This window comes from Brachyistius frenatus, unplaced genomic scaffold, assembly GCF_029030835.1.
Source record: "Brachyistius frenatus isolate BFR_SWC_R1_liver_20210118 unplaced genomic scaffold, ASM2903083v1 Contig_51, whole genome shotgun sequence".
NCBI lineage: Eukaryota > Metazoa > Chordata > Actinopteri > Embiotocidae > Brachyistius > Brachyistius frenatus.
The window spans coordinates 748,803-764,413 of record NW_027210650.1 but is presented as its reverse complement, the minus strand read 5'-3'; the positions used below and the strand labels follow the sequence as shown (position 1 = coordinate 764,413).

Sequence of the window (15,611 nt, the reverse complement as noted above, 5' to 3'; positions counted from 1 at the left end):
ACTCCTTTTTATATTTAAAGTGACACGACTCGGTGCTGTAACAAAAAGTGGTTTATTCTCCCAAAATCCGACAAGCGAGACAATGAAAAAAAACAAAAACACGACAAAGACTACCAGCGACTAAATCAACCACAGATGTGAGTCGGTAACCGAACACCAAACAAGCTCCACGGAAACAACTAAGACGAACACAAAAAGCACCAAATAACTGGGGATTTTGTTGTTGTTGTTGTTGTTTTTTTAAAAACAAAAAGATAAATGTCACGATATTGAAGTTTAAAAAAATAATAATAATAACATCACCTCACTGATACAATGTGCTATATGAAGATGAGCCGGATGGTGAGATGCTGCCGGGAGGCTGGAATGGATACTGAAGATGAACACCGTCGTTTTCACATCCCGAAGCATTTACTTTACACATTTAGATAATATCCAGATAAAAGTAGAATCGAATGAGTGATACTGCACCAAAAAGACGAATGAGTCCAAGGGATGTCTTGCTTGTCTCTGCTGCCCCCCCCCACCACCACCACCACCACCCCCCCCCCCCCCACTCCCACCTCAAAAAAAAAAATCGAAAGTACAATGAAGTTCAAAACTAGTTTCTTTCTTCTCGCCCCTCGTTTAGTTTTTATCCTCCTTTTTCTCGTCTTCGGAGGGATAGGAGTGCCAGGTGAGTCTCTCTTCGTAGAAAGAGATCACCACCTGCGGACACTTCACGTTGGCCTCTTTCGCCGGCACCAGGTCGGCCTCGTCCGAATTTTTCCTGCGCAAGACAGCCGACGGAGACAAAGTCAAACTAAAAACCCGCTGCGGTGACACACGTTTATGTTTAAACGACGGCTGCTTTCGCTCGCACGGCGAATACAAACCATTTCATGAGGAACATGAGCTCTCCCGTGGAATCTGTGGCGCCGATGATCCTCTCCGGGTCCAGACCTCGAGCGAAGCCCCTCAGCTTCTCTGTCTGAGCATCAAAAGGAGGACAAAAAAACAACAACAACAACAACTAAAGTCAAGCAGGGAAAAAAAAATAAAAGTGACAATACGAGCTGTTTAAAGGCTCCTGATGCTCTGAACAAACAGCTGATTACTGATAGTTGTCAACGTGGCTTCGTGCATGTAGAGCGACTGCTCAAAGAGCACTTTGGATAAAAAAAGGAACTAAAATACAAAAAGGAACGCAGGTAAACGATCCTTCCTCTTTGTTTATCTGGAGTCTGAATCCAAATGTCCTGCAGACTTCTCGCTTTAGATTAGACGATGACACGAGTCACCTGTTGAGTCTCTGGACTCTCATTGGTCAATTTTTTTTTCTGATGCTCAGTGTCACATAAAAAACTAATCTGCTGATAATTGGACGAATTGTTTTGTTACTTAAATGTCAAGAAAAAAGGTCAAATCTTCACGAGCGATCGATTAATCTACTCCAACTTTTTGGCTTCTATTTGTGCCATATCTATAATTGCACTTGTCTTTCTCGTTCATTAAATCATTTATAAAAGTTTGGCGTTTTAATCTTTGGGGAATAAATCGGGACTCACGTCGTCCTTTTTCTTCTTCGATTTACTTTCGTCTCCCTCCGCCTCTCCGGCCGCCTTCCTCTTTCCTTCTTGCGCTGTTTTCTGGGACTGCAGAAATTCTGCAATCAAATCCGGACAGTCCAAGTTGTCCTCCGGCTCCCACGTGTTATCTTCCCTGTGGAGTTAGAGCACGTGAAAAAACGCGGTATTTGATTACCGATGCAGTCGCCTGTTGAACCTGCTGGTATCTCATTTCTTCTAGGTTGTTACATCGATCTCAAACATGTCTTTTGTGCATGTCACGTGTCATAAATCATGAAAGAAGAAAAAAAAAATAAGTCGAATTTATTTTAAGATGGAATCTATATTTACATTTTCCCAAGTGCCCACAGCCGTTACCAATATTAGAAGAAGAAAAAAAGGGGGCGGAGCTCCACTTGCTGTAGTTTTGTCATGTGACTGTTGATGTCAGACGTTTTTTGTTTTATTTCATCTTCCCTGTTGCAGAGGATTTATTTTTTTATTTTATTTTATTTTACATTTAAAAATCTGAATGGCTTTATTTTTGCTACAAAAAGTAAAATGAAGTGATTTTGATGAAATATCATTATTTTAGGTTTAGATTTGGTTATTTTTCCTGACAGAAGTGTTTGGTGCGCACAACTAGTTTAAGGACCGTTTGGAAATGTGAAAATCTGTCATTCATTTAAATTTGTCACAGTTTCTGGCTGTGATGAATTGTGTAATTTTGGCTTTTTTTTTTTCATTTTAATTTTTAAAAATAAAATGTGCTTTTCGAAGCTACCAGCTGGGTTGTGGAGGTCACAGGGTTTTAAAAAAAAAACCACGTATTTGTGCAGCCTTGGAGGAGCGAACCCATTTGTGGATGAGGTGACAACCAGACACCTTAAAATGAAGTTTATAACTCACTCAGAGAAGCCTTTCCACTTGAGGAGGTACTCTACTCTGCCTTTCACCACCCGCCGATTCAGGACCTTTTCCACCACGTACTCTTCCTCCTCCTCCTCTTCCTCTGCCACATCGTCTGGCTTCTTGTCCTTCTTCTCCGGTGTGGTTATTTTGCTCTCTGTCGGGTTTAAAACAGGTGTCACGGCATTTCTCGACTCACACAAACCTTAACGCACGACGATAAACGTGGGAGACTGACGTTAGGAAATAATGAGGTATTAAAAAAAACAAAAACCTTCTGTAACAGCGGGACCATCGTTAGGGGTTTCTGTAGTCAGGCTCATACTCATCAGGTAGACCCGGGACCCGCAGAGTCCTGGTCAACGGCGAGGTCGGTGGAGTCCACGAGGTCCAAGAGGAGAAGTTGGAGAACGGGATTCAAAGGAGAGAAACCAGGTGACAATGAGAGGAAATGCAGATGAATGGAAATCAATGCGTTTGACTGTGTGACATTTAAAAAACAACAACATTGTGTGTTAGTGGATTTTGTCTCTTGTGTATTTCTGGTGTGAAACATCTGCACAGCCTGATGTCACCCCCCCCCCCCCCATCCGTGCACCATCAAACATGGTGACATATAAACTCACTGGACAATTTTCAAGCGCATATTACTTAAGAGTGCAAAAAAACAAGATATGGCCTTAATCAAAACGCGTTATTGGTTATTTTTTTGAATGAAATATTTGCACGTAAACAACCGAAAGGCACGTTGATGGCGGTGCCGGTGACAGGCGGCATCAACAACAACAACAACAACAAAAAGACACACCTGGCGGCACGTAAACGCTCGTGTGAGGAAAACAAAAAAGCAGAAGAGGGGTTTGATCATAAATAGAAGCAGGCTGCTTTAAATTAGGTGTAAAAACGCCGCTTTGATGCTGAATATAAAAGCGGTTGTTGCTGACGTCAGCTCGGAAAGAGAAGAAAAACACGGCGCACGACAAAGCCTCGGAGGGACCCACGGCTCGCAGCCCGCTGGTGTCTCCTCCATGTTGCTTTCGCGGGAGCAACTAATGTCTCTCAGCGAGGACACGTCCTGTCGACCATAAAGGTGATTTATGGTCACAACATGACGTCTCCTGATTTAGGGCGCGTGGAGTGCTTTTCATCCTCAAACGAAGACGATGCACGTGAACCTCTCACGGCCCGGCTCATCGTTTTGTCTCGTGCACAATCAAACGTTACCGACACAACACGTTATGAAGGAGGAGGGAGGAGAGGGAGGGGAAAACAACAACATGTAACTCACCGATGACTTACAGCGGAATTGTTTTATATAGTTTTTTTTTCCAGTCGCCACCCGAACTGAAATGTTAAAAAAAAAAAAAAAAAAAAAAAAAAAAAAAAACCAGTGGACTCTCTGCGTTGCAGTTAGACAGCAGAAGCGTCGCTGTTCGTGATGAGAAGTGTCTGAAATGCGGAGCCGCCAGCTGGACTACAGCGAAATGTGCCGTTTCCGCCCCTTCGTCTGCGATGAGAAGAAGAGAAACGCGTCCATCGGCCCGCTGCGCAGTTTGCGCAGTTTGCGCAGATCGCCACGGAGCTCCACGGAGCTCCTCCACAGATCTCCTCGGATCTCCACGGATCTCCTCAGATCTCCTCAGATCTCCACGGATCTCCTCAGGTCTCCTCAGGTCTCCTCGGATCTCCTCGGCGTCTGGATTCACCTCGGCGGCGTCCGCGCTCCGCGCGCGCGTGATTTGGAGATCCGTTCCCTTGCTGCGCGTGAGCGAACGGCTGGACCGGATCAATGGAACTGCCCACACTGCATTATCAATAAATAGGAGGGACAAGAGACACACGGACAACCCCAGCTGGGCCACGGCTGGATGGACCGGGCCGAGAGGGGCCCTGAGGGGCACCTAAAGCTTCACTTTGACCCAATTTAATTTGAAACAACTTTTAATAATTGGACATTTGCTCTCAGGAGGTACAATTATCAATCTTTTCCCACTCAAAAAAATGTGCCAGAATCTACTTTTATTCATTATTTATGTCAAATTAATCAAGTCCAATAAATTAAAGGTTTATCTTTGGACCCTCATTTAGGGTTAGAGGTTAAAAAAAGACAGAATTTATTCACATTTATGTGGTTTACCTTTGATAGCCCAAACGATTGCTTCACACCATGCAAGGAAAACAAAGTGATATATAAATAAAAACACATTAAAAACAAACAAAAACACAGAGATGTCAAATAAAATGCAGCGGTAAACAGAAAGGTCTTCAGTTCGTCTTCAGTTCGTCTTCAGTTCGTCTTCAGTTCGTCTTCAGTTCCAGTTCTGTAGGCGGTTTGTTCACCATGTTTACGTTTCACTCTGATCCAGAACCAGATGACCTCAGAGGTCGGGAGGGTTCGTACTGGATTAGAAGATCTGCTAAATATCCTGGAACAAAGATCTCTGAGTCTCTATAAGTGTACGCTATATGTAGAGTGTTTTCAGAAATTAATCACCAGTTGCAATTAGTTGCAGAATATATATATATATATATATATATTGCTCCACCTCAACCTGTTACAACAGAAAAATGCTGTTTAAACATGATTTCATCCACAATATCAATCTAATAATAAAGTATATAATAGTGTATCATTCAAATGGGCCACTTCCCTATAATAAAAATGTTCAATGTGGGACTTAATGTAATTAGTATTTTTACAGTCAGCTTATTAACACTTTTGTTTACGTAAAAGGTCTAAATTCCTATTATAGAAATCTTGTAAAAGATTGTAACAGTAATTCATTTTCAGTCACAGGGGTCTTAGTATCTCGTATATTTGCCTGAATGTGTTTCTGTAGCGAGGACCCCTCCTCCTTACATCCCCCCGAGAGATAACATACGACTCTCAGGATCGCCCACATGACTTCTTCTGACTCCCTCTATAAAAGGAGACAAAATCAGACACCGCCCAGACAGAAAACCTGCCTCTTCCCAGCCGCTTACGTAGGCCAAGACTTCGGACACGGAAATAAAATCAGCAGCAAGGTCGTCAATCTATTCTACAGCCTTCAGGGGTCGTCGGTGCTGTGGGATCACAGGGAAAGGACCCAACGAAGGAAAAGAAACACGCTCATGAAACAGGAAAAAAATGAAATAATTCACTCCACAAACTGAAATATACCTGCTAAAATACATCAGATCTGAAGAGACTGTTTTACCTTCATTTAGAGACATTAAACTGAAATAAAAAACAGTTTTTCTCCCAAATTTATGACGTTATCATCCAGAAAATGTGTTTTTTTGGTAAATCTGTGGTTTATTTTCTATCATAAATTACTTGAAGTAATAAATATATATTTCATGAGAAAAATCCTTGAATATATATATATATATATATATTTAAAGTTCTTAAAAGTTTTTTAAAAAGGCAAATGCTTACCAAAGAAACTGGCATTTTTCATTGTAATTCAAAACCCCCCCCTTTCCAAATCTCCCCTCCATCTTTCCGTACGTCATCACGCATGCCGTCTCCGGCGTCGTGACGTCACGACGCTTTGTGACTTGCGAAATGGAGACAGGAGCGGCACGCGAAAAACAAGCCTGCGTGTTTTGGGGGATTTTGTGGTCGGATCGCACAGAAACATCGACACGCAGCTGATCTGGAAGGAAACTCAACAGCAGCCAACACACGCTTTCATGAGAGTAAGTAGACGGCGGGCTGAGGTTCGTCTTTCAGCTCGTAGAAAAGTCTTCTTCATCGAGGCCAGGCGGAATAAAAACACGAGACCCATCTGCGTCTCCTTTTCGGAGTCACGCGTGCTTTATTTTTAATGTTTGAATCGCAGTCTCGTGTCTGTGGACAACATCCGGGGACTCGGTCGTTTTCCACCGCCGACGAAGTTTTAATTTTTCTGACTTGTTATTAAACACGAGGCGGAGAAAACAGCTGTGGAGAAATAAGCTTTTTAAAAATATGAATAACAGAGGCAGGGAGTGATCAAAGTTAGTCCCACGTGCTGATTTCTTTGTTTTACAACATTATAAAGTGAATTAATTCTTTTGTTGTTTGTTTGTTTGTTTGTTTGTGTTGGCTCACACCTAAAACGCCCATTTGATGGTGTCCTTTTCTTTCAGTCATTACATATCACCTGGTGAAGGTTTCAGGTGACTCACATCACGTCGCCCTCTTTTCTTTTCTTTTCTGTTTTGTTTTGTTTGTTTTGTTTGTATATATCCTTTGTGTTGGTTTACAAGCCTCCAAAAACACGTCTTCATGGGCAAATGGCTGCAGCAGCAGTCTGGTGGAAGAAAAGTGTCACGTCATCTGCTTTCTGCACTGACACCCACGAAGTCTTATTTGGTGATTGTCAATAAACTCACAGCTGTTTTCTCTTATTTTATAGCATTAAATCACGTTGAATAATTGAGTTTCATGGGGAGCTGTCTGTTCATAATTACAAAAGTGAGCCAGTAATGAAGCTAATTGGTAGTTTCAGCCCTAATTGACAGATGCCACGCCTGGTTTATGATGGCACGTTTATTTAAAGGAATCCAGATGCAATAGAGAACTTTTATCACGCAATAAACTAAACAAACTACGATACGTGCTGGAGAGGTCACTGCTAGTCACGGAAAAGAAAGAAGTTGAAGAGAAAGGCCTGTGAGGACTGACTCGGATAGTTTGAGCTGAGCAGCTTCTCTTTTTCAAGGATGATTCATCAGAAAAAATACCACAATATTTAAGAGCTTTTGAATGCACTTCGTCTCACTCGTGTTCTTTTTCTATTTGCAGTGCAGCGCTCGGGAGGATGATCGGAAATCAAGAAGATGTGAGTAACTTCCCGTTTCTTTTTTTTTGTTTTTAAATTAAAGTTTATTTGTCATTTTATTATTTTATTGCTTTCCTGTATGCTGCTGTAGTGAAAAAAAAAAATTTCCCTCGGGGATTAATAAAGTAACTAAAGTAACTTCTGCTTTTAGTCAAACCGTTTTTCCTGTAGGTGTTCATTACCATTCATTCCCTTTTTTAGTAAACTTCCACTTGCATGCCACCGAAGATATATATATATATATATATATATATATATATATATATATATATATATATATATATATATATATATATATATATATAAAAAAGCATTTCCGGAAGAACTGGTGTCCGTTTGCGACAGCGGGTTCATTTGCATGTTGTTTGGTTGCGTGTGTTCTGCAGGAGTTCGTTGCAGTGCGGGTCCAAGATCCCCGCGTTCAGAACGAAGGCTCCTGGAATTCGTTTGTGGATTATAAGATATTCCTCCATGTGAGTATTGACGCTAAATCACAACAAGTTCCAACGCAAACACGCAGGAAACTTTATTTTTTAAATTTTTTTACATTTTGAAGAGCTTTGGCTGCAAAAACGATGACACGTGACAAAAGCTGAGCAGATGATGCGTTACGTTTTGTAAAAGTCGAGTCATTCGCAGCCAACAGTAAAGAAGCGCGCTCATTTTCTCACAGTCACTCATTTTGATCCCGTTTCAGAGTAAATATTTTGCTCAGTTTGTCGTCTTAAGCAGTTTAAAAAAAACAAAAACAAAGTGCTAGAAAAGCCTGTGAACTAGTAAATAAAGCTCACAAACTTGCTGGGAAATATAATCACGTGGATGGATTTTGCCCGGTCAGCACAAAGGCGCTTTTTTTTTCAATGAAACTCAACTTTGATATTGAGTGATGGTCAAAAGGATTTGACGTTAAGACACCGTACGAATTACCTGTAGATTTAAAACCTGAGTTTTTGACACCAGTCTACGACCCTGCGGTGTTTCTGGTGATAATTATTCGCTCCAGAGTCCACAGGATGGATTCCTTACATTGTGTTTGGACACGAGTTGTTGTCATCGTCGTCAAGGAATGATGATGTCAGCAGTAAGGCTCTCCGTGACCAGACGGTGGTGATGTGTGGATGTTGACTCATGAAACTTGACTCAGTTCATGTGACCGGAAACAGTTGTGCGTGTTGTTGCTGTGTTTTGTTTTATCTGAGTGAGACATAAAACCCTCTCAGATGTTCGTTTAATCTGAACGAGGAGATTTTTCCAGCGACTTGAGTTTCCACGAACACCTTCTGGAAAAAAACCTGCTTTTAGAAACAAAAACCTGCTTTTATTGCCTCTAACTGCTCAGAAAGAAAAAAAACCTGCAGAACACGTAACTGTTTGATTGAAAGTCAATCGATCAACTATTCTGATAATTGTTTTAAGCCTGTTTTTTTAAATGGGGGGGAAAAAGATAATTCTTCGATTCCAGCTTCTTAAATGTGAATATTTTCTGCTTCCTTTAGTCCTCCGTTATAATAAACTGAACATCTTTTGGTTTTCAACTGTAGGTCAGGTCGGGACGAAACGAGATATTTCAGGCGGCACGAAGGGCTTTGGGAAACATCGGTCGACATTTTTAAACATTTTAAACACCAACAGCTGATCAATTAATGGAGAAACAGATTAATTAGTAATAAAAAATAATCATTATTTGCAGCCTGTAGAATATTTTCTAATCGACGAGTCGTCTCTGCAGCTGTAATAATGTGTCTGGTTTGAAGGGAGTCACAGGAAAGAAACGATGCCTGTGAGGAATAAGTTAATCTGTTTTTAAAAGCTGTGACTAAACAACACGGCTCATGCTTTTTAATTAATTACGGCCTTTCAGAGGGCGGCTTGTTGTGCAAACATCACTGGACTGTGTCACGTGTTACTGGAACCAATGGGACACGTGATGCTTCAGTCCTGCTACGAGCTCAGCAACCAATTAAACGGCTGGAACATGAGTCAGTCCGGTCACAGCATGAAACCGGATGAGATCAATTCATGATGTTTGTTTTTAAACCTCTACTGTCAACAGTAAACATCACGGTGCTACTAAAAACATAAAGCCATGAAAAGAGATCACCTGGATTTACTTTTATTTTGAAGGGCTAAGTATCTCCCAAAACCAACTGGACAGTTTACTGTATACACATGAAGTTGTTGGGGACTATTTTCTTTTTTAATGTGTTTTAATGTGATTTTTTTACATGGCTGAGTGTAATGCTTGTAATTCCCCCCCCCCCCCCCCCCCCCAGACCAACAGTAAAGCCTTCACCGCCAAGACGTCGTGCGTGCGGCGGCGCTACAGCGAGTTTTCGTGGCTCAGGAAGAAGCTGCAGAAGAACGCAGGTTTGGTGTAAGTCGGCTTGTCTTTTTCTGGCGTTTTTATTCTCTGCCGAGACGACGGTGGACAGCTGTCCAAGCGGTGGTTCGTCCCACAGGCAGTTTCACACGGCAGCCAGTCTCACATCTCACCTGAGCCGAAGTCAAAATTATAAACAAGATGAATATTTTTATATTAATCGTGGATCGAATTAGTAGAGTCACTCCTCATCACAGTGATACTGAAATAAAATCAACAAAACGGACACCAGACAAGAAAAATACGTCCCGCCCACCGATATCAGAAACCTGACTGCATCACAGGCCTGTCAATCAAACGGACATGGCCCCCAAATATACCGATTTTGGAGGCCTAATATCTAATCAATGCTGGAATTATTTTCAGATGGACCGCCAGAAAACTAATAAGGAGACATAATGATGTCTGGAGAAGATTTACTGACTTTGTATTTCATGAGAGAAGTTAAGAGTGTCTATGGAGCCTTTTGAAATTAACCCCTAGTGGCCCTCGGTAGTATTGCAGTTTATGGGACTTCAGCATCGGCCTCACTTTTTGAGACCCTGAAGCTACTTTTATATACAGTCAATGTTTTTAACTGGAAGAAAACAGAACCAGGCTCAGAGGTGGGCGTCCATCTGAACGTTTGATGATAGGGGAGAGCAGAGAGAGAAAAGAAGAGCATAGAAATGAGACCAAAAAAACCAAACTGTTTACAAACTGATAAATGTTGACTGTATATCTGTCAACAAATAGATTTTTTTTTTTTTTTTTTAAACCTTAAAACAAAACATAATGAGGTTCAGAGGAGGAAAAAACAAGAGAAGGAGATCAACAGAGAAACTTAGAAACGACGACATCATTTAAAAACACTAGAAGTAGGTTTTTGAAACAGATTAAACATTGCGTGTACAGGATCTGCGTGCCTCTCGGCTAAACTAATCCATAATTTTATTAATAATCTGGAATTAAAGACCTGCCAAAGGATCAAAAGCTGTCACACAACATGTTCAGAGGTCAGCCTATTAAGAGTGATTTAATCAAAAAATTAGATCGATTCTAAAATGGAGCAGAAGTGTTATGAGCTGTCGCCCGTTTAAAAAAACATCTGAAAGAAAGCGTATCACACAAACTATTATCGCCGACTCTGCAGTTCCTTATAGCTCTGTGAAGCATTTTAACATCTTTCAGCTTGTTTTGGTTTCACAGCCGGCAGCTTTATTGTTTTTAATCTCCGTATCTCTTCTAATCTCGCCGAGCCACAGACAGAAACATTTATCGACCGACTCCAGAACACAGCGCAGCGTTTAGAGCCGGATATTTAACAAAAGGAAGCTGAAATAAGGCGCAATATTTGATTTAGATACACGACTCCTAATGAACGTTTGCTGGAACTGTTGGCAGCTCAATAAAGCGATTATACTCGTCAGTTTTGCGTTTACAGTTTGCAAATGAATTGATACGAAGAGCTGACTGATTTTTATTAAGATAGATTAAACCAAAGATACTTTGAGTCTGCAAACACGGAGAACGAAGCCTTTCTGCTTGTCTTCATCCTTCCAGACCAGTCCCGAACCTTCCAGCAAAATCCTTCTTCTCCTTCAGCAGCGAGGACTTCCTGGAGAGGAGGAGGAAAGGACTGCAGGCCTTCTTGGACAAGTCAGTTCATCTTCTACTTAAACTCTTTGAGCTGCTGTAAAGTTGTGATTTTTGCGCTCCAAATAAATATTTGATGTTTCCTGGCGGCAGGGTGGTGCACACCACGGTGTGTCTGTCGGACAGCCAGCTGCACCTCTTCCTGCAGACGCAGCTGCCGCTCGGCCACATCCAGGACTGCGTGCAGGGCCACACCCCCTACTCCGTGACGGACGCCATCCTCACCTACGCCTCGTCCAATCGGGGACTGGCTCAGGCGCAGGAGGACGACTCCAACGGGGAGCCGAGTTTGACCGTTTCGTACGAGTCCATGGAAAGGTAGGAGCGCGGGATCTGAACTGCTGACGGAGAAATAACTGCTTAGCTCTGCTCCACCTGAAATTATTTGAAGTTATACATATTTTCTGAAGCATTAGTAAATGAAATGCAGCTTTGTTAATGTAATTAAATTGTAAAGTAAAAGTTTTCTCTTTGCCGCTCCACAGCCCGGCTCCTCATCAACCTTGCCCACAAACCACTGATCCGTTCAGCCCGGAGCTTTTCTCATGTGGCGACCCTCTCGAAGATTTACTGGAGATCCGCGAGCAGAACTCGGCGGAAATACCACTAAAAGAGAAATCCTCCATTAGAATCTCCCAGAAAAACAACCAACTGGAGGCAGTCGTTGAGGACTGCGGTCCCGCAGAGGCGACTTTTTATCTGGGCGGGAGCCCGGACGACCGTCTGAGCCCGGCAGAACAGAGCCAGCAGAGGAGCTGCCAGATCCAGACGCCGGTGGTGGTGCACTCGCCCATGGGGACCGACTTTGAGGACGACGGTGCGTTCGAGGACACGGAGGTAAAGACTGTGGCTCATCCAGACGCACAAGAAAACAAACATACAGAAAACGTTCGCTGTGAGCCTGAAAAATGTGAGAATTTAGTAGCGATTTTAGATTTTAAAGACTGTGAGGAACAGATTATAGAAAGGAACGGCACATCTCGGGAGGAGGAAGTCCTGGAAGACGTCGGCTCCGAGAAGGCTCCGGAAAATCTCGTCTTCTCCGAGGCTGAAGAGGTCGATGTCAACTCAGACGGACAAATAGAGCCAGGGGACGAATCGGGAAGCGAGCGGCGGGAGAACGGTGTGCCGGACGTGGAAACCGGTGGCGACGACAGCGTTCAGGAAAAGGAGGCGAAACAGGAAGTGGGTTTTTCGGACGGGACCAGAGACGAGAGCGACGAGGACAGCCACTCGCTGCCATCTTCCAACGGGAGCATCGTGAAGGTCAGCGACGAGGAGCCCGAGGACTCGAGCCCGGCCGCCAACGGCTTCGTGGGGACGTCTCCTGAGGACGTCTCCTGCTGGTCCGGAGTGGAGGCCTGCAGCAGGAACATTTTGGACCTGCAGATGAACGGAGGTCCCGAGGACGAAGAGGACATTCCTGCCCGGGAGGACGAGGATCTGCAACACATCGGCGGCCTGAGCAAATCCCCGGACGTGAACTCGGCCGCGGTGGACGGAGATCTGACGGAGAACAGCGACATCAGCATCCTGGAGACCGGCTCGGCGGACAGCAAGTGTGCAGAGCAGGAGGCCCTGTCCTCGCTGTCTTTGGACGCCCCGGAGGACGCGCAGGAGGTGGAGGCGCATTAAGTTAAACACCTTAAACTCCACGAAACCCTCACGAGGGGGCTGCTGCACCGTCAACGAGCCAGAACGAAGCAAAGCGACTCCGCCAAAGACGCGTTTAATCACACGGGGACATCAACAAGGTACCGACACTGCTCGTGATGTCCCGTCTCCGTAATGTAGACGATACGCTCCGTCAGTGTCGGCCAAGGACGGAGACGCACTACACTTTAAAAGAACCGTATTTAAATTCAAACTTCCCACTGTCCGTCATGTCGTCGGCAGAACTTTTTTTTAAATTTTTTTTTAAAATGCACCTAATTTAGGAATTTATATTTTATTTACACTCGGGTTCATTTAAATACTGGCGCTGACCGGCTCCCCCGAGCTGATCGACTCTTTAGAAACAGCAGAGGGCGCTCAAGTTCACTGAAAGATTCAGGCGTCCTAAAGGGGAAATTATTTTAATGTTTTGGGGCTCTTGTTGTTTTGCAGACGATTCAATATGGAAATATTTCAGAGACTAATTATGACAAGAAAATACACTTGATTTAAATGAGTTTTTTCGATAGAATTTCTGGTTGTTGTTCATACTGACCATCGAGAGAGACACCTTCCTGATGTGATTTAATACAAATTAAAAGTGACATCTTTGAAGCTTCTTATCCACCTCCAGTTAAACTTGAATAATTACACAAAACCACTTGAAGACGGTATCGACTGATTGATCACTACAGACGGGAGGAACAAGTCCAGTCACTGGAGAATTACGCACAACTTGCTGCTCTCATCAGCCCCAATAATGTGACTCACTGTATTATTTTAATCAACAACTGCGTCCCAATGAAGCCTGTTGTGTAAAAAAAAGAAAGAAAAGCCGTCGGTCTTAAAAAAAAAAAAAAAAACGTCGACAAACATTTTTATTTTTTCACGTGTTTCTGGTGCGGCGTTTAATTTAACGCTTCAACCCGAGCTGAGAAACATCAGCGAGCAACATATTTTGTGATCTATAGTTCATCTCTTTGCACACGCTGCAGACCAGCAGTGTTCACCTGATATTTATTAACGAGACAGCGGATCCGAGAGGGAAATCAAAATAATAGCAATTGATTCACGTGTGCAATAGAAATCTTTTCAAGCTTGTGATCTAATATGTTCAGTTCTTATTTCTGTCTTTTGTTTTAATTCATCAAAACTAAATCAGAAAAGGTTGAACTGCACTTTTTAGGGTGATTTTTTTCTCCACACAAAGCTGCTTATTTTCTAAACTCCACTTATTTCAGATGATTTTAAGAAGAGTCTACGGCTTGTTGTTGTTTTTATTTTTTTCTGCGAGCCTGAAGTCCAACTCGTCCGACGGGAGTGAGATGGCTGCAGTTTCCGCACACTACCGCTGCTTGTGCATTTAAAAAGAAAAGTAAAGGGACCCAGAGTTTATTGTGCCGTTTCACACGGATGAGATTTTATGTTTTAATTGTGGCGGAGCAGCTTCCAGGTGCGCGTGGGGATCTGCTGCAGCAGGCAGGAAGAAAATGTTCTCATTTTTGTTTTCTTCTCCCTGTAAATGACTACAGGTGTTGAGTTTAATTTTGAAAGTTGTTATTTTTATTTTTTTTAAGAATGTTTAAAAGCAAAGCTCTCTTTTAAGTAGGACCTCAATTTTATAACATGGATGTACAAGGGTAATGTTGACATCTTGAGTGACGGTATCCATGTAAATATGCAAATTATAACCTTATTTTATTTCAATTAAAATTGTTTTTTCTTCCTTATTGTTTCACTTGTCACTGATTTTGCAGCACACTATCACCAAACATGATTTTTAAGATACTGGAGCAATCCTGCCCTCCAGTGACTGAAAATGAGCAATGAATTTGATAATTAAACACTTAATTACAACTGAGAAAGAAGAAACAAATAGGTAAAGCTTTTATATATATATATATATATATTTTTACTCTGTAGGTTCATAAATTTAAATGTCAGTGATGAAGGAACTTTAACAGAAAATATAAGTCACAAACAATCCACATATTGCTAATTTTAACCAGTGAATTGATAAATGAATCATTCCACAGTTATAAATCAGTTTGCACTCGAGGGGAAACTAATTATATTAATAGCTAAGGCATCTATGAATTATAATTTTGTATTAATATTAATTGTCAGAAAACTAAGGAAAAGGCTTATTAGGGGTTCAAAACCAAAAGATAATCAATTTATGATTAAATAAAACATTGGAAATGAGAAAAATCTGACATTTGAGACTCTGTAAACACAGAAATTAATTATCAAAGTACAAATAAAATGTTGCTGATTAAGTTTCTGCCAGCTGATTAATCAATGAAATGTTTCAGCTCTGCTTTGCACATCAATATAAACCGTCTCAGTGGTTTGTCGTGTGTAGAAATGTGTTCTGCTGCAGCAGATTTACAGGATATAATTTAGTCTTCTGCGAGGGAATGATTTTAAAATTACAAAAGATTATCTGGCAGATCTGTGTGTGAAACTCGCGGCTGGATGTGTCGGCAGCAGCAGTGCTGTAGAAGAAAAAAGACACACAAAAAAACACTGAGCATTAATAATTCAGTGTTCATTTGAAGCTGCGCCTATCTACCAGTATTAGGGAATCATTTTCTTAAATAGGACAACTGACGCTGTAATCATGCTTTTGTTGCATGTATTTATTCTCAGCCGTTGCTCACATTGCTTTATGCA

General features: G+C 42.0%; 3 protein-coding genes across 5 annotated transcripts in view; 1 reads left to right on the top strand and 2 right to left on the bottom strand.

Annotated features, from left to right (window-relative positions):
• Positions 1-36: 36 nt before the first annotated feature.
• Positions 37-4,217, bottom strand: cbx1b (chromobox homolog 1b (HP1 beta homolog Drosophila)). Its single transcript, XM_069704574.1, has 6 exons — positions 3,745-4,217; positions 2,731-2,811; positions 2,457-2,613; positions 1,548-1,701; positions 876-970; positions 37-769 (listed from the first exon to the last, which is right to left on the bottom strand). Exons 2-6 carry the CDS (start codon positions 2,783-2,785, stop codon positions 628-630), a joined length of 603 nt encoding a protein of 200 aa, XP_069560675.1. The 5' UTR covers positions 2,786-2,811; positions 3,745-4,217; the 3' UTR covers positions 37-627.
• Positions 3,911-14,663, top strand: snx11 (sorting nexin 11). The gene is made up of 6 exons (XM_069704453.1): positions 3,911-4,129; positions 7,591-7,740; positions 9,541-9,641; positions 11,190-11,285; positions 11,376-11,600; positions 11,768-14,663. The coding sequence occupies exons 1-6, from the start codon at positions 3,911-3,913 to the stop codon at positions 12,915-12,917; spliced, it is 1,941 nt and encodes a 646-aa protein (XP_069560554.1). The 3' UTR covers positions 12,918-14,663.
• A 169-nt stretch (positions 14,664-14,832) lies between these two features.
• Positions 14,833-15,611, bottom strand: part of skap1 (src kinase associated phosphoprotein 1) — a 29,806-nt gene continuing 29,027 nt past the window's right edge. For all 3 annotated transcript variants that reach the window (XM_069704570.1, XM_069704568.1, XM_069704567.1), the window contains one exon: positions 14,833-15,433. The gene's annotated coding sequence lies outside the window, so the exon portion shown is untranslated. The remainder of the gene's footprint in view (positions 15,434-15,611) is intronic.